Source organism: Oreochromis niloticus, linkage group LG5 (genome assembly GCF_001858045.2).
Source record: "Oreochromis niloticus isolate F11D_XX linkage group LG5, O_niloticus_UMD_NMBU, whole genome shotgun sequence".
NCBI lineage: Eukaryota > Metazoa > Chordata > Actinopteri > Cichliformes > Cichlidae > Oreochromis > Oreochromis niloticus.
In genome coordinates, this window is record NC_031970.2 from 26,180,280 (window position 1) to 26,205,061 (window position 24,782).

The 24,782-nt window shown below is 41.3% G+C and overlaps 1 protein-coding gene across 3 annotated transcripts; it reads right to left on the reverse strand.

Annotated features, from left to right (window-relative positions):
- Nucleotides 1–1,054: 1,054 nt before the first annotated feature.
- mapk14b (mitogen-activated protein kinase 14b) lies at nucleotides 1,055–23,676 on the reverse strand. 3 transcript variants are annotated; one of them, XM_003441528.5, is made up of 12 exons: nucleotides 23,205–23,673; nucleotides 17,455–17,584; nucleotides 12,877–12,935; nucleotides 11,899–12,010; nucleotides 10,222–10,251; nucleotides 9,845–9,892; nucleotides 9,602–9,716; nucleotides 8,696–8,767; nucleotides 5,589–5,668; nucleotides 4,982–5,060; nucleotides 3,225–3,398; nucleotides 1,055–3,145 (listed from the first exon to the last, which is right to left on the reverse strand). In XM_003441528.5, the coding sequence occupies exons 1-12, from the start codon at nucleotides 23,321–23,323 to the stop codon at nucleotides 3,078–3,080; spliced, it is 1,086 nt and encodes a 361-aa protein (XP_003441576.1). In that variant the 5' UTR covers nucleotides 23,324–23,673; the 3' UTR covers nucleotides 1,055–3,077. The 3 variants fall into 3 exon arrangements, with proteins under 3 accessions (XP_003441576.1, XP_003441575.1, XP_019214319.1); XM_003441527.5 differs by lacking the exon at nucleotides 5,589–5,668 and adding an exon at nucleotides 6,185–6,264; XM_019358774.2 differs by lacking the exons at nucleotides 1,055–3,145; nucleotides 3,225–3,398; nucleotides 4,982–5,060; nucleotides 5,589–5,668 and adding exons at nucleotides 5,701–5,763; nucleotides 6,185–6,264 and having other exon boundaries at nucleotides 23,205–23,676.
- Between the last annotated feature and the right edge of the window lie 1,106 nt (nucleotides 23,677–24,782).

The following is a 24,782-nucleotide window of genomic DNA, read 5'->3' on the forward strand; positions in this document are numbered from 1 at the left end:
AGAACAATGGAATAAGAACAGAGTGAAGATCTAAGAAAGAGAACTGTAGATTTACACAAGTTGGAAAGGTCTCTTGTAGCTTTTTCTAAACTATAAGGATTAAGTTAAATAGTTGGATCTAAATCATTTGCAGTCAATGACTACCTGAACTCTAGAATTCGTGAACGTCACCAAATGTGTTTGCTTTTACTGCAGCCACCTTCATTTGCTGCTCTTCTGTGGGTTTCTCTGACTTCAGTTTTGTATTTAATAAGTGAAGTTCATGCTCTGTTTGGTTGAGACCAGGTGACTGACTTGGCCATTGAAGAATATATTTAGCCTTGAAAAGCTCTTAGGTTCCTTTTGCAAGTTGTTTCAGCTCATTATCTATTTGCACTGTGAAGTGCTGTGATCAGTTTTGCAGCATTCATCTGCATCAGAGTGGAGAGCCCTGCACTTCAGAAGTCATCCTGCTACTTCTCAGCTATGAAGCCTCAAAAACACTGGGATAAATAAGGTGACATAGAAAACTTGTCCAATAATAATAACAATAATAATAATAATAATAATAATATTAAAAGACTCAATGACCATAGCTCTTGAAGAAAGTCCTGAGGGTCTTGGACTATTGATTATGTGAGTTGTCAAATGAGAAAAGCACAGCAAACTGTGAACACTGGCATCCTTTTAACCTTAAATGCAGGTGTGCAGCCGATCCTTGTTCTGTTAAAACGTCTCTGTCGTTGTTGTGCCGTGTATTTGTGGAGTGGCTGTTTGGAGGGCAAAAGTCAGATCACTCCTCGCATGCACAGCCTAATCTATGTGGCTTAGTTTGTGTTTTAGGCGCTTTGTCTTTAAGATAAAGCAGATTTTGTCTGAGAGAGTGTTGCTGACTCTGGGATCTTGGAGTTTCTCTGAAAAGCCCGGCAGGCTTTCAACCCGTCACACACCAGATGACAGAGAACTTACCCAGACAAGTTCTGCTCTACTTGTGCTATGCTGCCATCCAATGGTGATATGCTTAAAAAGGAAAAGAAAGGCTAAAGCTCACCCAATGAATGAATTCTGTTACAGCTTTGAAAAATAGTAGGCTTTATTTTCTAATGGTGGTATTTACAGGTGGCGTGGCCTGCTAGCTTGATACATGTGGTCAAAAAAAACAAACAAACAAAAAAAAAAAACCCAAAAAACATATTTCAGGCAGACGAAGTGTAACCAAATTTACTACTGACATCGGGATATGGACAAAATAAATATCCTATCTAAATCAATGCAGTTGTTTAAAAATGATAAAATATGAGGCTTCGGCATTGCCCTTCAGCATCCAGTGAGTAAACATATGCACTTTCCTGCATACATGTGCCCCCCCCCCCTCCTCTAAATTACTCTAACAGGCTTCTGGTGCTGCTTAGAAAACAATCATTACAGAATCACAGAATAACATGAAATCTTGATTTAGCACACAAAGAGTAAAATAACACATTAGAAAAAATCACTACATTTAAAACAAGCGGCTGAAATCAAACGTGACTGATGTCTGATATTGTTTGGGTGCCAAAGGCAGAGCAACTGTGGATACAGCTTACGAGTCTGACTTTTCAAATGGTTCACATTGGAAGCAGTTTGTCATAAAAGTCTTCACACTAAAAAAACAGTTTAGTGGTTTGTTAGTCAATAAATGGTGACTTATATGCCACCGTTTCAGGATATGTTTTGGGTTTCTTTTAAAAAAAAATTGTGATAATTTGTTGATCCGTGAATGAAGGAGCGCTGTAAACAACCTCAGCAACGGTAATTTAGCAAACTGAGCAGAATGTATCAAACTGATTCCAAACGATCTCTTGATAACATTGTCGGCTCTTGATATGAAAGCTGTAGTCACTGTGGCTCAAGTGATCTATGAAATTATCGATGACACATTTGGATACTAATACAATAAGCTCTCCATAAATAATACAAACAACCTTAAATTCTGACAAATAATATTCTCTTTTACATCAATATACAAACAATATAAGAAAAGATCATAAATATACGGCGCAAACTGGCGCCCCAAACATTCCATAAACATTAATAGTACTGTTTCATAAATGCAATATGATTAAATTACATTGTCGGCTGACGTTGTAATGGAAAAACATTAAAATTTGAATAAACTAGTAAGCCAAAAACTCTGGCTTTAACATGCTGTGGTGAAACTGGAGAGGTTGGTGGCCGTTCGCTGAAACATTCATGTGAGACAACAGAAAACAGAAGTGCAAGAAGACGGAAGAAGGTTACTGGGGGGGGGGTGCCATGTGTAAAACTCAATCATTAAGAAATATGAAGCCTTGAATTTTCCATACTGGGCTGAATATTTTACATATTTTGATGTATCCTATACATATTCTAAATAAATTACACACAGTATCGGTTTATATGCCATTCTAGAACAAACTGTCATTTTGGGCGGCTGACGAGCGTCTCGGTTAATTCAGACTACTACACGTGTGGTAGCTGTTTTTCCAGAAAGATTTATGTACAAATACTGTTTCTGTAGTATCTACATAGTTCTATGTACTCGTAGAAATAACAAGAATTTAAAATGTGCCAAAAGATACACTTCACACTCAGCATTGTTTAAAACTTTCCAGAATTTTTGTCCTACAGCATTATTTTCAGCTATTTTATTTTTTTTATAAAACACATAATAGATGTTTAGTTATTACAATTTGCCTGGAGATACTGACATGTAATGTTTTCTTTTTTTATTTATTTTTTTTGCTGTGTATGTAGAATAAGGGACAGAATATAAAGAATATATGTCTGAGATAAAAAATTACTAATGCAAAAGGAGAGTTAAAGTCTACCTCAGCACGGTGGGATGCATGTTAAGAAAAACAAAACAGCAGAGCAGGGGACGGTATGAACACGATGTCAAGTTTTTTGTTTTCGTTTCCCTGATAGCGCAACGTCCCCCCCACATATGAATGACGGCAGGCACTTGAATGTCATCGCTGTGCGCGTGTATGAGGAAAGTGGCGGATAGTCACATGAGACCGATAGTCCTTAGAAAGTGTTTCTTGGAAAACAAATCGTGGAAGAGAGCCGCTTCCTCCTCAAGATTCCATGTCGTCTTCGTCGAAAGATGGTGGCACGAAGCTGATGACCTCTTCGTAGGTTAAGGCTGAGAACAGATAATTGAAATTACTTTCCAACGTACAGAATAAATAACCTTTAAAATCTATTTGGTCTTAACAACTCACTTTTCCATTCCTCAATTTCCAGCTCACGGCTTTCAAAGCTCTGGTCGTAAGGCTCTGCTTCAGGCTCGTCATCTGGATCGTGATACTGGGCAAAGTAAGGGTGGGCCAGAGCCTCAGATGCTGTGATCCGCTTGTCTGTATCCAGCACCAACATTTTCTCCAGCAAATCCACCGCTAAAACAACAAAGGAGACAAAGGTGAGTATGAGAAAATCTACAGGTCAGAGCAAAAAGGTCCAGAATGCTATCTTTTCTGTCAATATATGTACTGTGACCACGGTCGATGCGCATATTAACTATGGGCAGCCTTTCAAATAATGGCATCAGCTTCTGTTTGTGTAATCTCACAGAGGAAAAACAATCAGCCTATACTAAACACTTTGATTCCAGTGATCCCAGCTCCATTAAAATGCTGTGCTGGGACCTTAAGAGAGCTTCTATAAACTACTGAATCATGGGGTGTGCTTAGTTTTTCACAGCACTGCACAGAGTCTTGTGAAAACCTTCTTTTTCACATGACTGTATGCAGTGAAGACTTTGAAGAAACTGTGCATGACAATGACAACGATCAGTTGTCATTGTCACTAGTCGGTACCAGATGTATGGGTCGTTTAATCTAATTGTTTTACATTTTAATTGAGACTCAATGCCAATAAAGTCTTTTGTCCTAATGTTATGCAGCCATCTTCCACCAGATGGAGCATGGTTGCTGAGAAACACCATAAATCTGTTAATCTGGGCCCGATTTTTTTGGTTAACGCTTTTACTGTTAGTTCTTTTAAAGGCGAAAAAATGAGATCATGCATACAAACGGGGGAAATAAGCTTTCTCTGATGGGTGGATGGGCTTTTGATGGGTGAGGAGTTCAGTCATTCATGCTGTCGACCCCTGGGTAAAGTGTTCCGACTGGGCATGTTCTACCGAGAGGAGGCCCGGAGGAGACCCGGGACCCAGTGGAGAGAATACGGCCTGGGAATGAGAGCTGGAGGACTTTTTTTTTTTTTCCCTTAAGTGGTTGTCATGAATATTTTATCTGCATGCGTCATTCATAATGCAGCTTTGCAGAGTTTTTGACATTAAATAGTTTCCAAAACTTGATATCTGAGTCTCTTAGTTTAAAACTAGTTGGTTAGTCTAATTTTTTTCCCTTGTTTAGTCGACTAGAAAATTAGTCACCAGGAACATCCTTAGTCTAAAAGCATTTCATCTACAGCATTTATACAAATGCTGCCTGCTCTAAAATGCATTAAGTCAGTGATGGAATAATCCTACAATGACATCCCCTAGATTATCTGCTGAAGAGCTCTTTATGACTCAAGGTGACAACAGTTAATGTAGCTTGTCCATGTTACATAACTTGACATTGGTTACCTGAAATAATTTCCTGATGTGGTATGGGATGCACATGAGAAAGCACCCTTCACTAATCCAAATTGATTTAACATGTGTAGCAATCAGGATTTTTCCTGGCGTGGAACTGGTCTTTGTGCAGTAACTACACATACAAGCACAAATGCTTCATGTAAAGCAGAGCAAATGAGACACTGTTATTTCATGCCAGTGCTAATTGTTTTTCCTCTTGCACTAGCTAAAGCTAAAAAAAAAAAAAAAAATTCCTACTGTGGTAAAAAAAAAAAAAAATCTTGCCAAAACAAATACAGATGAAACCCCTCCATTATTATAACCTACACCACTAGAGGGAGCCAGTGAGCCAATAGCAGCGTAACCCAATGGTGTCATTCTGAAAGAGGAACTTACCAAGAGGGTTGGCACCAATAAACACGTCAGCAAAGTTTCTCTTTGGCATCTGGGGAAGTGAGTTGATATAGTTCCTCGCCTGTGAGAAAACAGAAACAAAGAAGTGTACTGTAGAAGCAAACTGCAGAAGATTTTCAAGAAATAAGGCAGCTTTTAAACTGCAAAAACATGCAATATTTCAATAGAACTACAATGCTAAACTGAATTTGCCTGTTGCAAGACAAACTGTACATCCTCCCATTAAGCCATGTTCCAAGCATTTTAAGTAACACCCAAATCACATGCATTACATAAACACTGTGGTATTATTTTCATAGTCAAATAGGACAGATGATCAGAACACGCTGGCTGCACTGGCAGAGCACTCTCATAAGCCTTGCTGTGACAAGCATGACAAGTCAAAGAGGAAAAGGGGAATGTGTGGCGTGAGAGCAGAGGACAGTATGCAGAAAGGAACTGGTAGGAAATATTTTAAACATCAAGTCTAGCTCCATTTATCTCTAAACAATATTGCAGCTATCAGCTGACAGATGACTGCAGCATGGCCCTGATTCCGGCTGTGGGGAAGAGACGGGGCATGTGGGAAGACGAAGGGAACTTGTCTCACCTCGTGGCTGGGCATCCTGCTTATTAGGGAGGCTGGGGGCGTCCCTGTCAGGCGCATTATCTGCTGCAGCTGGTTTATATCTAAACCTTCTGAGTCAAGGGGTATCATAACATGGAGGTCAGCACATCAAAGAGCAGGTGTAGTTAGGTAGGCTGATGTATAGAAGGGGTAGGGACTGGGGTGGGAACACACACGGGGTGAGGATGAGGAGGATGTGAAAGAAAGGAAGGAAGACAGTTTCTAAACTTTAATATAAATCAAACCTTCATTGTCTGCAACCTATATTCAGATAATCACGAACACTGTGGCCCAGTTTGGCACTAACGTTTTTGTTACTGTCACACAAAAGTTATCAGTGGGGCTCTGAAAAAAGTCATAGTACATGCTGGAAAGAAGCAGAAATCAAAGCACTGTGCTCAAATGGGATAAAAGCGGAGTGTTAAGAGCAAAACAGGTGCAGCTAAGAGGTAGTAGCATTGACACCAGGTCGTAAAATAAAGAGCCAGGGCAACACAGAGGCAATAGGGAGGATAGGCAATGCAAAAGAAAAGGAAAAAACAAATAAATAAAACAAAACTGGATGGGATGGCACTCACAGACTCTGAAGAGATTTTCATCAAGAGCTCGGGCCCTGGCGTTCCGACGAGCATCATTATAAGCTTCAACTGATCAATATCTACCACACTCACATGAAGGAAAACAGAAAGGATGGAGGACATAACGGGGACAGAGGGGTGAGAGGTACAACAGTCGATGCTGTCGCCTGTAACTGATGAAGGTCCACTTTTTCAAAAATAAAAGATATCAAGCACCAACTAAAACTCATACAACGTCACACTGATGCATAAATACTCACAGATAAGTTGAATATTACTATAGCACTTACTGTGGCTGTGTGAAGTATTAGATTAAAGGCGTACTTAAAAATGACAATGTCGATGCAAGAGAAAATATCAAAGCAAATTATAAATGAAAGACCAGAAGCAATCAGAGGGTGACATTGGTGGAGCTAGCAGGCCACAGTGCTGTAGTTTCTGTGCCTGCTGTGGTGAAAAGAAAAAGTAAAACTTCTACTTCACCCATCACAAACAAAACAGAAAGTCTGGCTGGAATTTTCATCCCTCAGACTCATGTGAGTTGAACATGGACGTTTGCAAAAGCTGCTTTTATTCTGGGCATGCTCTTTCATAAATGTAATTCCTGTTGTTTTCTACCTGAATTCTTGATGGTGTCTAAAGAAGTCCTTGTTTTTGTTTCTCACCTGTCTGCTGGGTCAGGGATGAGATACTACTCTAGGTGGAGGAGCTCAAGTATCTTGAGGATCTTGCTCACGATTGAGGGGAGACTGGAGGGTGAGATTGACATACGGATTGGGGCGGTGTCTCTAGTGATACGGATGCATCGACCTGCTGTGGTGAAGAGAGAGCTCATAATAAAAGCTAAGCTGTCGTCTTATTGATCAATCTACGTTCCTACCCTCACCTATGGTCACGAGCTGTGGATAGTGACCAAAAGAATGAGGTCAGATACAAATGGCAGAAATGAGTTTCTGTCAAAGGGTGGCTGGCTCTCCCTTAGAGACAGGGTGCTCCTTCACATCGAAAGGAGGCAGTTTGGTGATTCGCACATCTGACTAGGACGCCTCCTGAATCCTTCCTAGGTAAGGTGATTCGGGCATACCCTGTGACTTCGTATCCCCCCAGATGAGCTGGAAGAAATGGCTGCGGTAAGGCAAGTTTGGGTATCTCCGCTCAGACTGCTGACCTCGTGACCCAAACCCAGACAGGCAGTAGATAATGGATAGATGAATATGCATAAAATTAGGTGTGCAACTAGTGATTATAATTCACTGTGTAAATCTTATAAACAGTGATAAAACCATCACAGACTTTTGAATCTACAAAAATTTGAGAATCTGGAATAGAGTGTTTATAATTCTTAGTGCAGACAAGCTGAAACTATAAAATAATTGTCACCACAGTTTCAGATAATCATTTGATCCAGCATCAAAAATAAATGAACTAATTACTGCGTCTCGACTCTGCAAAAATGTCACCAGAAAGCATGCGAAGAATTCTCTAAATAACATCTAACAAACAGTTTGAAGTGATTTGCTCATGCTACTGTTGACACACTACTACCTAGTACCCAAAATATGAACCGCATATAGTTGTAGCATGCCTACTATTTAACATTTTTAATCTCAGTGATAAGGGAGTGCACCTGTACTTACACTGTACAAAGGCTAATGAGATGCATTGTATCCACGATCCCTCCCTTTCTACTCATGTGCAGAGATCAGCTTCCATTCAGACAAGTAAAAGGAGACAGACCAGAAAGACTGCTTGCTGTATATTCAAACAAGCACTGTGGGTTGGTAGCTCCACTACATCACAAAGCAGTTTCGACACATTCAAGCACACATACCCCTGCAAGGCATGCAGTGAAGAAGGTGTAGATCGGCTGATTGATTAGTTAGAGCAGGAATTATGAACACGTTATGAAACAGATTTTGATCTTTAACAAAACCACCAACTCGGTGGCGTGCGCTACCTTCTATATTTAAAGGTGTGTGTGTGTGTGTGTGTGCGTGCGCCAATTTACAGGGTTTTCCGGTGTGTTTTTATATCAAATCACATGACAGCTCTGCTGGTGTGTAAGGGTTTTGTGGGAGGGAAACAGGAAGGTAGTGTATCGTGGAAAAGCAGTGGAGATAAAAGTGGGCAGCACTGAGTCATAGACCACAGGGCACTATTAACTCCATATGAGAGTGTGTGTGCATATCATGCACATACACACACTTTCCTGGCTATTCTGGCATGTAGCTCACTAAATTCAATACTCAGCAATGCTTTTAAGTCAGCCCGAAAAAGGTAAAATGGTGCTTTTTTGTGTGCTTGCAACAGTGCTGCAGCAAGAGATTCTGTGAGAGCCTGGCAGTGAGTGCATTGGACAACAATTCTTATATAACTAGTCTGATACATATTTGTAAACCGTGTGCACGGTTAAGCAGATTGAACTCAACCAGTACCTCCTCCTAATCTAACACAGACCTGCAGGCTGGCTACAATCTGACATTTATTTTAGCAGCAGAGGTGGAAGGATACGGTCTGTGCCAGGGAAGAGCGTCCGTCCTGTAAGTAGTTCAGCCATGATGCAGCCCACCGACCAGATATCCACTATTAAATAAAAAGAAATCATTTCAAACATGCATCTCAACAAATCCTTTAGATAGGACACAAATCCAAGCTTTTCAGCATAATGCAGAACAACACAGCTGTACGTGCATGCTGCACATGCATATGCAAATGCAACGATGTAATGGTATCATCCTGTAATCTTCACTACTTGCGGTGAATTCAATGAAGTCTGACTTGTTCTTTTCAGATTTAGACGCTGCTTCCTGATGAGAGCTGAGGCTGCAGTTTTGCGACAGCATCCTGACAATTTGTCAGACTGTGAACCAACTGCGCTGTATTACGTTGTGTTACATGGGCAACATTTAATTCTGTAACTCTCAATGCTAAATAGGAAGAGAATTTCTTTACCACATAATGACAACAAATTCCATTTATTTTCACAAACCAAACTTTTCAAAGCTGCTGGTGAAGGCACAGCCGAAAGCACAGCTAAACAGCTTGCACAGTTTAAGTCCACATTTGTTTATTTACCCATTTACACCAACACCACTTAATGCTTTGTAAAGAAAGTGTGAAGCAGAACTAAATGGCACTCAACAAGGCAAACGTCTGTTTTGGATGATTTAGGCTGATGAAAAGGCCTCTAAACATCATGTTGAATAAACAAGAAAATTGAAAAGCTGGCCTAGTTTCTCTAAAGTTGTCTCCTCATTTATAGAGAAGAAAAAACTTTGTATCCTTGTATGATCACTGCAAACATAACCAACCTCTGTAAACGCATGACTCTTGACTTGTAACAGATTTCCAAAGAGCTATTTCAACACAGTTTTATGAAACTGCACTCAAAACATGATTGAATGTCTGTGAGCGTACCGGTCATGTTGTAGTGCATCCAGTTGAGCATGATCTCCGGGGCGCGGTACCACCGTGTGGCTACGTATCCTGTCATTTCATCATCCGTGTGCCGTGCCAAACCAAAGTCCAGGATCTGAGTGATGCAACGATGCGTAGGCGACGTAAAGACAACAACATGAGACGTGACTGAGCACCTTTAGCTCTACAGTAAGTTATATCGCATATGGTGAAGCTTGGATCTGAAACAATCAGTCTCCTCACCTTAAGCTCACAGTCTTCATTCACAGCCAGATTACTGGGCTTCAAATCCTGAGGAAAGAGGGAAAAAAAAAAGAGTCCAGATGAGAATTTAGAAACAACAGGTAGACATCCTGCTGGTATTGCTACACATGTCATCATACTGCAAATATTTGTGTATTTTTTGTTTTGCACTCATTCCTTCAATTATAATTTTATTCATAAATAAAAATAAACATAAAACATGTTAATTAATCTGATTACTTCAAGCTCTAGTCTATAGATTTAACAAAACACCATCCAGAAAAGCTAAAGTGCCATTAATTGTTCTGTTCAGTTTAACCAGCACTGGACTGTTTTTCTTTGCAGACATTGACACATTCAGTGAGGCCATCACTTACTCTGTGGATGATATCTGCAGAGTGGATGTACTGTAGGGGGAAAAGAACATAAAAATATTTAAATGCAAATTCATCCATCCATATGGAAAGCATGCAGTCACAAAAACACCTCACTTACATTAGTGTGTATTAGCTCATGTCATTTTAAATGTACACCAGCTGAACTTCCAAGCGATAACACGAGCAGAACATCAACATAACTAGAGTACATTTCTTTAAATAGCAATGCTTCCCAACATACAGAGCCAATCATCTGCCTCAGCCTCCTCTTCTGTCCATAAATTTTCTTTGAGGTCCATATTCAGCATTCTTTGCCCAGTGTATCCACTTTCCCTCCTCTGCACATGCTCAGACCATCTTAGCCTTGGCCTGTCTAACTTTGTCTCCAAACTGCTCAACTTGAACTGTCCTTGTAATATGATCATTCTTTCCATCCTGGTCAAAATCGTAACATCTTCAGCTCGGCCTCTCGTCTTTTCGTCAGCACCACCGTCTAAAACCTGTACATCATAGCAAGTCTTACTACCAGTTTATAAACCTTCCCTTTCACTCTTGCTGCTATCCTTCTGTCACAGATGACCCATGACACACGTCTCCGCCCACTCCACCCTGCCTGCACTCTCTTCTTCGCCTCTCTTGTGCACTGTCTGTTGCATTAGATTGTTGACCCCAGGTATTTGAATCTGTCCACCTTCACCAACTCTACTACCTCTACACGTCTTCACTATTACACCTGTCTCTCCCTCATTGACACACACATGTATTCTGTCTTACTTCTACTGAGTTTCATGCCTCTTCTCCAGAGCATACCTCCACCTCTCCATGTTTACTACAGACTACAGTATCATCTGCAAACATCACAGTCAGCGGGCACTCCTGCTGCACACCTCATCGGCCAATCTGCCCATCACAACTGCAAACACGAAGCAGATTCCTGATCCCCATCTTGAACACTTCTGTCACTCCTACTGCACACCTCACCACTGTCCTCATACATGTTGTGCATCATCCTGACTTCCTCATGCAGTACCACAGTTCCTCTCTTAGCACCCTGTCATATGCTTTGTCTAGATCCACAAATTTAAGCCAAAGTTTAAAAACTGTTATCTCCTCTGAAATGTAACTACACCAACACAATCACAGCAACTCTGACATATCTCTCATATGCTCTCAACAAGTGGCGTAAACAAGTGATTCACAAAGATAACACTTTCATGGAACAACAAAATCAAGTGTGTAATAGGCTGTAATCATACATGGTTTGCTCATATTACAAATACAAAAGCTAGTATTTTACTAGCTGTGGCCGTATAGTTAACTTTTTACAGTCTGTGTTAAGACTCAATTGAGCAGCATTTGCCCTTTCCTGTATTGCAACAATCTGCAAAAGAGGAACTGTTGAATTTTATCCATTCACTTTCAGTTGCCACCGTTTGCAGAAAATTTTAAAAAACAAAACAAAACACACACACACAAAAAAAACAGTCACAAGAGTGGCACAAAAACCTCACTGCCAACTAGAATTCAGCTGGTCTAAACGCAGAACAATGCAGATGCATCTGTGGTCTAGTGAGCTAGCTTTGCCTGGTTCCTCTAGGCATCGCTTTTGCACAGATTCAATGCAAGTCAACTTTTAGGAGTGACCAGTTTTGAGTTGAAAACGAGGGCCTCGCTGACCTTTAAGCCTCTGAGGATCTGGTATATGAGGAACTGGACGTGGTCATCCGTGAGCTTCTGACACTTCACGATGTTGTTGAGGTCTGCCCCCATTAGGTGTGTCACCAAGTACCTGCAAATCAAACAGCCAATCAGATGTAATCTTGTAATGCAGGAAAGTCTCTCTTTGATTTCTGCTGCAGCTTTATTTAGTTAAAACTTTAAAGATTTCATTTTTGCTGATTAGCATGTCTGTGTAAAGTGCAGCTAATGGTGTTTTTGATAAAATCATTCATCACTTTCTGTAAGAATTATTTCTAAATGTGGCAACTTAAAAGTCGGCAAGATTAAAGTGATGATAACAGAAAAACAACACAACAGGAAAAAAAACACTTTTTTTCAACAGTGAAATATTTAAAAAGAAAGGAAACCAGCTGAATGAGGCCAGCAGTGATTGTAGTATATATATGACCTCTTTAATCACACAACACTAGTCCAAGGTCGCTGTCAAGGAGCGAGGCATTCATTAATGGTCATGTGAAAAGATAAGCGCCTGTGTATCTTTGGCTTAACTTCGCCTCGTGTATGAGATCGCGTTGAGGTTCATCTCACATTTCCACAAATGTGCAACATGCTGATGACGTTACACCATGCAGAGAATTCAAGGACGCTGATTGACTATTCTGCACACATACACTGCCAGATGGCTGTTACCATGGAGACTAGCTGTGATGTTCCTTAGGAGCACGTGTTCACCCTACATTCACCTTGGTACCACTCGCCACATGCTGCTCTCTCATGAAGTTAAGAATCCTCGTGCATCTCTAACTAGTTTTGGCTATCGAGGTAATCTTGCGATTATCTGCTGGCATGAACGCTTTCATTGTGTAAAAAGTGAAGCTTAAAGACGCTGAGACAGAAAACAAGAAAATAAACTGAAAGAGTAAGAAGGAGAAAAGCAGAGAGCAAAAACGAAAAAAGAAAGAAAGAGTGACTTACACATCGTTAAATTCCTCTAAGCTTGTCGCTGGTGTGAAAACATCTAAAAGGCCGATCACCTGAAAGAAAACCGAAAGGTCAGAGGTTAGAGACAGCTAGCAACTGGTTGGTGTGTGAAGTTTAATTTAGTTAAATAAGCAAACACCCCACCCTGAATCACCATCTTATTATAAGAGCGGTGTAAGCACTGTAGTGATCTCAGCACCTAGGCTGTCAACGCCATTTTGCCTGACAAAAAAAACAACAACAAAATAACAGATCATGTTATCCCGACTGATCAGGGTAACTGGGGTCCCAGCCTGGAGACTGGCCAAGAGGAGGTAGGGCCTGGCTCAGGGCCTCGGCTGTGCTCTCCGTAAATAGGCCACATGAGGCCACAGCCCATTGGAGGGGCCGTAGGTGTCCAGTGCAATGTGGATTGCAAATAGGGATGGAAATTGAGAAGGGTTCTTGTAGAGAACCGGTTCCAAGTAGTCAAATTCCTTGGAATCGTTTGTCTGCCTGCCTATTATCGGTTCTTGCACTCTCGCTACGATCAGCTGATTTCACTTCGTGTGTGGAGGAAAATTGTGGCGTTGTCTACAGTTTGGACATGGACATTACTTTTATTTTTATTGCACAAAAGGATAAGAGCGCGTTGGGAAAGTGGAGACTGCTCCAGGGCATAAACAACTGCATTATACTGCTAACAAAACTTTGGCTCCTCGCAAGCACCTACACAGACAGTATGCTAACGCTAAGCTAGCCAAGAACCCAGAGTGATGTTAAAGCTGAGTAAATGTTGACCCCAGCCAGCACCGGGATAAAGTGAGCCGTCACTTGCGGTGAAGCCAATGCTGAATTCAACAGGTAACAAACCAATGAGCAGCCAGACAGCAGCCTCCTTTTCTACCTGTTTGTGTTTCTAAAGTAGAATCACCATGGTGATCGCTTTAAAGTCTCTTTGTGCTGGTTTTCATCTTTGTTTTGTGTTCATACCTAAATGCTACAGGGGAAGATCACGTGTCCTCATTAGAATAGTGTGTGTGGGGATGTAGGCTGCAGGCTTATATTGTTAAATTCTAATTATGAGTCACAGTGTTTCAGTTCATTTTACACAGTGAAATGAAAGTAACGTAACGAGTAGTATAACAAATGTCTTTCTCCTGGGTGTATTTAAGTAACGTACGGCATTACTTTTAAGAAAAGTCTTCTGTGTGATATGTGTAATAACTTTTTTTTACTTTACTTTTTTGTGTAGTGACCCCCAACAGTGATCACAACAAAGAGGGGAAATACCTCTAAGATCCAGAAACATTTGACCACTCAGCATGTAATTAATTTGCATGAATGTAATGTCTTTGATATGCTGCTTAGAGATTGTGGTGCCTCTCAAAGTGGAGCCAATGAGAATCGCTAAGGGACTGACTCGCTAAATTCTTATTAATTTCAATCCCTAATTGCAAACAATGCATATTGCACAGTACAGCAATAATAATAATTTTTAAAAAAACCCAACAACAACATGTAAAATTTATGTGAAATTTAGTGTTAGCACTAGGTGCTCTGCTTAAGTTACCTCGTCTCTTCAAAGGAAGTAGTGAACATTATTTGGTTGATGCATTATTTAGAATAATCCACCAAGCTGACAGGACAGGCACCTTTCAGGTGGTTAAAGTTGCATGCAACCGGTTACGCTGGTTCCAACAATGCAAAGTTATTTATAATGGCTTATAAATTCTGGATGCATTATTCCTTTTTTCCCTCTAACAATACAAAAGCTTTTAGAGATGGGGTGTGTTCTGGAGTCTTTAACCTAGAATACACAGCATTTGCAGGGTCTTTCTCCCCTTTCCACAGTCTCTTGCACAATAAGTTTGTGATTGTATGATAAAAAAAAACAACGTAATGTGTGAAAGTGACTAAATATGGATGCATACAATCACTACAGTTGAATATCTGCAGCTGCAGCTTCACCGTGCCTCAAAATAAAATAAAGAAAGAAAAAACTGAAAGTCTTCTCATTTATGTGTCTTTCAGCAGTACATGTATTGTACACACACTTCAGGCATGCATATACATATGAATGCAGACATACTGGCAGAGAGAAGCCCTGAGTGCTACCCCCACCCCCTGGGGTCAGGGGAATTGAGGTAGATAGGTATTGTAAAAATACTGGAGCGACCCACCCACACAAGACCTAAATCTGCAGCTGATTGGTGGGCCACGGCCACAACAAACAGCCGATTGGTCCACTCAGGCTTTCCAAACTCAAAACTCGGGGAGTCTCCTGGCAACAGCATGAGCAAAACACAGAATCCCTCCCTATGTAAGCCACAGATATGTATTAAAGCACAGATGATTTATGAACAGAAAACAGATGTTTTTTTCTTCTTCCTGTTAGTACAACAAAAAACCTGGCAGCAGCATGTTCGTGCCAAGATAAGTGAGATTCTTTATCAGAATGACATTTCCATGAGACGTTACCGTCTTGCCTTCAACACAGCGATACAGGCACTGACTGTGTAATCCTCTATAATCCGTATTCCACGTAAAACCTGTTTTTCAAATGAATGCACTGGTGTGTTTTTCCCCACAGCGCCAGCGCACAGCGCAACACTAATTCTAAAACTGCTCAAGTTGTAACAGAAGTGAAATCAGGGCTTGTGCAGAAAACAGGATCTAAGACGAAATAAAAAAAAAAAAAGCAGTAATGTGTGAATGCTGAGCCAAGCGCGCTCGGACTGAACCACAGCAAGTTCTGGCATGGGCGGTGATGTTTCATATGGAACTTTTTTCACAACATAAGGAGGCCTGGATTTTTTTTTTCAGTGATCTGGCGTGTTCTCGTGCACATTTCTTCCAGGTGGCCTTTCATCTAAATACATGTAAGGCAAGCTAAACGGTGCGCTTCTTTCTCACATTTCCATAAGATCTGAATAACTTCTGCACAGCAGCTTCTAATCAGAGCACACAGGCACACTCTGAGTAGCAACAATCCCAAATCAGATCTTTATTTAATGACTTCATAGCTGTCATTTATTAGAAAGACAAACCCAACGTGTGTCGTGGTAGCTTCTAGAGTTGCTCAACACTTATTGCATGAATTCTGTGAGCGCCTGCAATGAGTTCTTAAAGCTAATTAAACAGTGCAGAATACAGCTAATATTACATTAAACTGTAACTTTACAAGATGGGCTTTCATTTAACTGTGAGATTTGTTGTAGTGTTGTTAGTGGGTTTTCCCCTTTGAGACTTTCCATGCTTCTTACAGCTAAAGTTTCTTTTTTTTTCCCTCCGTGAGCGTGCCTTCTGAAATTGTTCACTTCAAAGCTGCTGCTGGCTGATGATATCGCATAAAGTCCACTTGCATATACTGTGGCGATCTAAATATTTCTACCTACGGCTAGTGGCAAACCGCTTCTTACACTGCACACTTCCCTCTTTTCTAGAAACATTTAAACTCATATACAACATTCACCAGGTGGATTTGTTTCCACACAGCACTCAAAAAGCCTACATCTGCCAGCTTGAGAAATAAGTGCTCACATTTCAAAACACATAAAGATCCTGTCTCTCTGGTCAAAAGTGTAACCCCAGATGAAGCAACAGCACAGAAACCAGGAACAATGTTTGCGTTTTGTATGTGGGCAAGTGTCTGCATGTATCTACACACACACACACACACACACACACACACACACACACACACACACACACACCAAAGCAGTGATTGTAGGCGGGAAACTCACACCACTGGCAAAAAAGTTGAGATACTTAGCATGATTTTTTTTAAGCTGCAGCTACAAAATAAGATTAAAAAAAAAAGACACCACAGTAGGTGATGGGGCTGCAGATGTAAACCCGTTTGGTGACTCATACCTCACCAAGTAACATCAAGCAATAGGCGTTAGTCACTAGCAGGGGAAAACCTCCGTTGTGATGTCCTGTTAGCATACACAGTTATTGCCTGAGGACAGTGTACCTGTGCCTGCTCATGCTGACACATGAAAATACCAGAAGAGCTAACACTGGGGTTTAAACATGACAGTTAAACTCTTGTTTTTTGAAAGGTTTTGTAGTCATTTCCAGGTAGTTGACGTGCAAGTGCTGTAATGTTAAACTGAGAGTACCTATCCTTTCTTTGCAGGTGGCTTGAAGTCAAAACAATGCAGACGCTAGCAGTAATAGCAGCAATACCCTACCACATTGACTTATCACCTTATCACTATGTTATAGATGTGTCTTTACATGCTTTCCTTTTTTGAATTCCTGCACGAGCTACATTTTTTTTCCAACTCTTTCATCATCATTTTTCAGCAAGTTAAGCCCTCGAGCGCCAGATATCGTAGAGACATATGGAGTTATCAATCCATCTGGCTTGTTACATCCTCCAACTCAACGATATGGTCAGAAGTCACGAAAGCGACTGATCCTTTTGTAAACCTCGTGTGCTTTTCCATGTGCACTTACATGCCACAATTTCTTTAGACTTTAAATGCACAATAAATGTTGCGTAAATACTGAAAAGGAGGCAAGCAATCACTGCCACTCGCTGAGAGGTGGAGGTGATGTTAGACCGAGTTGTAGGTGACTTACATTTTCATGCTTCATGTGTTTGAGCAGCCGCAGCTCTCTGTAGGTTCTCTTTGCATGGATGATGGACTGGAAAGGTCTGGACAACTTCTTCACTGCTACCTTCAGGTTCGTCTTCACATCAAACGCCGAGCTGAAAGAAAGGTAACGTGTGAAACGGGTGGGGTCTTAACAGGAAAAAGAAAATGCATCGCAGCAGGTCACCAACAGCTGTCAGATAAAAAACCCAAACATTTCTCAAACTGACAATGAGATTCTTCATTAGACTGCGTAGGTGTCTATAACGCAGTAAACAAAGCAAATACTTACATAACACTGAGCGCCTGGTTTCAGTTCTTATTACACTCTACAGTCTAAAGTTGAATAGGGAACATGATTGAACCTGTTCTCGAATATCAGCTGCATGGTGGGCAACGACACAGGAGTGTGAAAGTACAGCAGCTAATTACTGAAAAACAATTAACTGCACAACATGCTGGTTGATGATCAGCAGTCTTCAGATAGAGTAAAACATTCTACTATTATAGAGCTGCTGTAAACTGTTGTTTACATGCTACAGAGTGTTGTAACATTAATGTAACCCAGCTGACTGTCTGACAAGATGTCCACAACCACTTGTGACTGACCACTAAAAGTCTGTTATTGCAGCTCTATTTGGAGAATTGGTTCTTTTTTTCCCCAGTCATTCAAGAAAAGCAGGGCTGACGTCTTTTTGAAGGCCTAATCTGTCAAAACATTATTAGTAGTATTTTTATCACAGGAAGAGAACAAAACAGATCATTTTATGTAACAGGAACAAAACACACACATACAAACACATAAGAAAAAGGTCTTGTAATTAAGTGTGTGGCCTCAATTTCCTCTTTTGTCTACACAACCGTCAACATTCAACAGCTGACTAATTCAAAACGGTTCAATGTGCTGAATATCTCATTTAACTCGAGCAAACTCAAAATTAGCAACTGCCTGGTAAACGTGATGGAGATGTCCACGTGACTCCCTACTTTCAATCTTTATTTGTCTTTATTTCTGGTAACGGTCAATGTAGAGCGATGCAGGAGAAAACGCCAAAAAGCACAGTCACGAAAAAGATGAGTGAAATGAACGTGTTTTACTTATTTACAATAACAAATAATTGAGCACTGGTTGACTCTTAAGATTATTAGACAGACAGTCTGAAAGAGAAGCTCGACATTGCAGTATTTCCTGTATCTTTGAGGGAAGGCAACCTACTTACAATTAACCACATTCCTTCCAGGTCACTCAGATAAAGTACATCACGCATAGATGATTGCAACATCTTTAAATCTGTGCTCCCATATGTGTGTTTGTTGTCGTTCTTGTTGTTATTTTTACACCGCACACCAACTAAAAAGAAAAGCAGGAACTGCCTGGAGTGACACAAGGAAACCACCAGAACTAGACTAGCGGGCCCGTTTTTCTGTTGCCTTTCAGTTTAAAAGGAGACGGGAGTCATTTCTCTTAAAATGTTTTGCTCAAACTGTCGACCTTTTAACTGCACATGCCCGTGGCTGAGAGCGCAACGCCACGCACAGGAGAAGTGTTAAAACTGATTCTGTGTGAGTGACAAAGCTATGACCCAGAGTGCAACACATCCATAATAAGAACATTAAGATAAGCACTGTGTTTTTTCCAGTAAGGCTGAGATAATCTCCCACACCCAATGTACTCCATGTCAGAGGCTTGCAGAACAACTTTAATGTGTCAGCAGTGAGGGAAAACCCATAGTCAGTAAACAGTGTACCAATCCTAAAAGGCAAAACAAAGGCACACGCACTCAAACTGCTGCTAATCTGTAGGGCAAACAAGATGGGTCTAAGCATACACTATCCAATTAGTCAGCAGTAAATGGAACTGCCATAAGAAATGGCCATAAAGCGTAGACTATAAAAGGAGCAACGCTGCGAGGCCGGCTTCACGGGGAAGTAGAGAGGCAGCACGCTGACTAACAGAAGGACAGAGTGAGCAAACAGGCAAATATGTGCTGTAGATGACTCGTCGAGATGTCTGTAGTAACTGTCTTATAATCGTAAGACGTGCACATGCTTCGAGAAAGCTGGAACGCTGCATTTGTGCACTTATTATCTGAGCACGTACACGTATACATTGGATTTCATATCAGAGCGTGACGGGGTTCGTGTACGTCATCAACGCGATGGGCACTGCCAAATCTCAGCACACGCGGTATCATTTTTAAGTAACGAGCCATAACTTATGATCTATTCATTATTGGTGAAATGATTGACACGGATAAAACTCAGATTTACAGCAACACGTTACAATATTTACTCTCTGTGTTGCATTAACACTTTGAGCCGCATACTTCACCTTTGCGCAGGTCAAACGAGAAATGGAAGTAACACCTTTTTCTGTAAAACAAAAAAGAACCTCATCTAACCTGTATGTTTGTTAGGGACAACAATGCATCATAATCCTCAGTATACAGTCACGAAAGGAAGCAACCGTAAGACGACAGAGTCATGCAGGACACCGTGTCCTGAAAAGCCAGTAAAACAATAGGTGAGAAGCAGAGTGAGTTCTGATGACTGCATTTCAGAGCAGCAACGCAGTCAACGCCACACTCCCAATCATCATCGTCATCGTCAAGCTTTCCTGTAGCTGGGGACGAATCATCAGTTCATGATGAGTGCATTGTGGTGCAGGAAGTGTTTTATATGCGCACACAATGACATAAGGCACAGCAGTGCTTGCGATAAGGCTTAATTTCCTCTGGGCCACTCAAACATCAATGTTAGACATTAAATGATATAATAAATATGGCAAGTGGGGTGACTTAATGATCTGGTGACGTTACAACCACGCTTACGTGCTTTTCGTGTTTACTTGAACTTTGAAATAATCTCATTAGAGCCATATTCCAGCTAATAATAGCAATCATCATCGTTTAATTGATTTATCAATGGCGTTATTAACACAATAATTTTCCAAACCCGCTCAGTTAACAGACCTACAGATAGGGTCGGGGGCTGACTCACCTATGTCTACTCTATCACCTAGTCACACTCACAAATCAAGGTAATTTTAGAAGTCGGAAAACTTAAGTATGTTTGTAAAATCTAAAGAAATTGACTAGCATGAGGTACCTACAGAGATTTGGCACAACAGGGCATTCAGACCACGATTTCGCTTGCTAAAGCTGTCGGAGGGGAAAAAAAGAAACTGCAAAAGGTCGTATTTGTGTTTTAGGGATTCAAACTCTAATCCATAACTTTATACCAAAATGAGGGGGTTTACTTTTCTGACATCACTGAAGCATTTGGTCATAGACCTCACATGACCAGTTGCTAAAACCAAAGTCACAAAATTGCTGCTTTTGGGCACAAGCTGAAAAATCACTGCACTTTTCTCTGAGGTGACAACCCAAGGAGTCAGCCACAGTATGGAACATAATGAGCGTTGTGCAATTCTTTCTTCATCAGCAAAATATGAAACGCTAAATGCTGTCTGACAATGTAAAAAAAAAACAACAACAACAACAACAACAAAAAAGCACATAAAGCCATCATTCCAGGTAAAGAAGGTCTGAAGCTGTGACTTGCAGCTTAATAAATATAAACAGAATCATTTAGGTCGAATTTCAACCTCATGAATAAGAAATGTGTGTAAGCAGAGCCAGAGTTTACCCTGCATTATCAGCTGGAGCTGTGCAGAGTAAACTTTAGGTTCCAAATTTGCCAAAAACAGTTTAGGCCTGTCAATAACAAGTGTAAATCTCAGCATGCTTTGAAAGAGTGACCATGAAAACGGGAATCTGCAGATCTGAGAGTATGTCTTTGCACAACAGTGACATTACAACATACATATGTAAAAAAAATTAAAAAGCTTTGTGATACTGAGCAGTGTGCTTTTTACTGGACTGTCTTTTCTTTTTATCTATGGCTAAGAATATTTCTGCCCTGTGTCAAAGTACCTACACACACCCTTAGCTACAAATAAAAGTGCCAGGACACATTGAAATCCCAGCCAGCAGCTATTACTCCACACCAGGCGTGGATATCCATTCAAGTCTGACATTCAAAAAACAGTACAGCTAAGAAATAAGTAGATATCAGTAGTGTTATTATCTCTGGTGTATGCGAGTGCAAAGTTGATCAGGCAATTCAAATGAAAAATCCACACAGTTAATGCCTGTTGGGCTGTTTTATTGAGCGGAGAACTCAAGCAACATTATGGTGGAGACAACAAAGACTTGGCCCGCTGAGTGCCTAGGAGCATGTGCCCAGCTGATCGACAGCCGTGACATGCTGGTGGAGGAGCTATGAGGTTATTTATATTTTTCCAGATACCATCTGAAGGGCTTTAGAGGCACACTGCTCTCTGGACCACTCTAGTTGCAGATTTTTTTTTTCTTTTTTGTTTTTGGGAAGTTGCATTACGCAAAAGGTTTTCCACAAGAAAAGCTGACAGCTACTTACAGAAAAAAGCAAAAAAAAAACTGGAATTTCCAAAAAGTAGCTGCTGATGGCAGTGCTCACATTTTGCCTTGGAAGTGGTGCATATTAGATTCGTGACAAGAATAAGCCTCATTCACGGGTCATCTATGAACATATGCCTTGCATTTGGCTTTGGCACTGGTGCTTCCAAACCCAGTTATTGTCTTAAGGACAAAATGAGGTCATGCTTTGACCACCATCCACCACTAACAACTGCAAAAAAAAAAAAAAAAAAAAAACCCTTACAGTCAACAGCTGAAGAGATGAAAGTGCGGCCAAAATGAGCTGTAAAGTTATAATTACGACTCGTTGCTGTCCATGACTTTGTACTGACTAGAAGGCGTCAGGACTGATGCCACTACCTAACCTCGGGACCGTGAGTCATGCGTGTGTACCACAGCGGGCGAAAGGATGACATCATTCTAGAGTCGTCGACGTCGTCTGATGGGCTCCTGTAGAAAGCGCTCACTGTGCATGAGGGGGGCCTACTTTCCGAAAACCACGTGACGTTCTGGTACTCTGCAGGCTGCACCCAACTAGAAATGCATAATGTATGCAATGTGCGGATGTGTAAAGTACCAGGCGGCACATACAGCAACACGGCACTTATTTCAAGTGGAAAACGCTTTCTTCATGACGTCCTGGTTAACCCTTAAACTGTGTAATTGGTACTGATGTGATCTGTTAAGGAAGAACCCCCCCACACACCACCACCAGCACCACCACCTTTTTTTTCTTTTCTTTTTTTTTAAACCAGATGATGCAAGCATAGACATGCCGCACATGTAGCCTTTTGTTGATAAAAGACTTGTTTTTTGCTTCTTTTTTTTTTAAAGTAGCAAGTGTGGAAGTTAAACTTCGCCCTGGGGCCATCACTGTGCTTACTGTTCGCTACAAGTTACACCAGGCTGTTCAAGCGACACGAGAAAGTAAAGCAACAAAGTCAGAAAAAAAAACCGTGCACAAATCACAAACAATCCCCACCCGAAAAAATGCGAGCTACTGTGGGGAGTGTGCACGGCTGAGCCACCGCGGCCCAAGTATTAGGACGTAAACAAAGGGCATAAGTTATATCCCCATGTCTTTCACGGACACCCTGCGCAGACTGGTTAAGCAGCCCGGCGACAGATAGCTCTCCCGGGCCTTGGTGGTTGGTGGGAAGTCGTTTGGTCGTTGTGCAATCGTGCTCTGTGTGTGTGTGTGTGTGTGTGTGTGTGTGTGTGTGTGTGTGTGTGCACTAGCTCTCTCGCTCGCTTGAGCTGTGCAACAACAACTTACCACACGGATCCGTAAGCACCGGAACCGACAGGAGATAAGTTCTGGTAGCGCTCCGGGACTTCCCACACGGTTTTGTTGAGCTCCTGTCGGTAAAACGTGGGTCTCTCCTTCTGCGACATTCCTGCGGATTCACCAGCCCCGCAGTGACAAAACAAGCCAGCGGAAACTTCTGCCCTCTCCTCTCCTCCCTGTGCGGCACGACGTGCGGTAGTGATGCTGCTCTGCAATAAAACTCTACACGGAGCCGACCCCGAACAAAGCAAAAAAATAACCAAAACAAAACAAAAAACTCCAGCCGCCTTGTCGTGCAAATTTCGGTGCAGTTGCGCAGGTAAAATCCCACTTCTCCGTGCACGCCGGGAGGGCCGCCTGAAGATAACTTCCCCCTACGAAGCTCTTTGGGGTCAGGAAGCTCAGTCTGGCTTTCGCTGGATTTTTCGCCCTGTCCCCGCTTTGCTGGGCGCGCGGAAACGTGTACGCGTACGTCTCTTCGCTCCTACGTCAGCCAGTGCGCGCTCACGTAGCGATAGATTTATCTCGCGAGAAATGAGCCGCAATTGGGAAACTAGGGGATATCCCATCCACACCGTGTACAGGAGCGGGAATCTCCCCCTCCAGTTATGTTAATTTCGACACGTTTCTCCTCTTTAAATGTTTACGTCAGGCAGTGGAATAAACAAGTATGAAAATAGTCATGAGATGAGCAAAATGAGCAAATGAGCTCCGTTTTAACCAATAGAGAGAAATCCTGCTTTAACTTAAAAACAACAGGAATATCTGATAATATACATGATCAATATAACACTCACGGGGACATCTTTAGCCGAGTAGTACCGTTTCCCTGCTACATAGCTCATTTACACTGTGGTACTTTAATAATACTTTATTGATGTGGTATTAATGCCTATACCATCACTTAATTATAGAGTCCTGACTGGTTAAACAAGCACAGCATTTAAGCCCTTTATAAAATGGCCCCAAGCAAAAACCAGCTTGCTCTCATTAGCTCCATACCTGGTTGCAAATGAACCTTGACATCACCTGTGTGTCAATAAAGTGTGACAGCTGCTTGAATTTAATTACACTGGAAAGTCCAACGTTGTTTATAAGCAAATCTGGTATTTCTAAATGTTCACATGTCACTAAAGGTCTATCACTCATAACAAGAAAAGCAGACACACAAATAATAACATGAATGATGGTCGACTTCTGTTTTAGTGCCCTTGTAACGAGCACGGTGAGTCACAATCACACTGTCATAACTCAGAATAGGCCATGCCACGATTAGAAATACAAATTCCACCTGTGCTTTCCTTCCTATCACCGTAAATATATCAGACAACTCTCAAAGGACTCCATGTCCCTCAAAGTACAGAAAGTATGACATATTCCTACAGATAATAACTTATCTACTGAAGGTTGTCTTTAATAACAGAGAATGTTCACAGAGAGGGCATTAGTGGCAAAAGACACTGAAAGGCATGTGACACGTGTAAAGAGGTACAAGGTTCATTAGGTGCTGAGCTGGGGGTTAGTGGTCTTACAGAACCAGAATAATCTAGAAACTCTGTGAAAACT

Bases quoted from the DNA above. Each gene is read 5' to 3' on its own strand.
- mapk14b (XM_003441528.5), bottom strand. From the start codon at position 23,323: ATGTCGCAGAAGGAGAGACCCACGTTTTACCGACAGGAGCTCAACAAA. The intron at 3,399-4,981 runs GTAAGTTCCTCT...TTGTTGTTTTAG, and splicing joins TATTGGTGCCAACCCTCTTG to CGGTGGATTTGCTGGAGAAA. The intron at 3,146-3,224 runs GTGAGTTGTTAA...ATCTGTTCTCAG, and splicing joins GGAAATTGAGGAATGGAAAA to CCTTAACCTACGAAGAGGTC.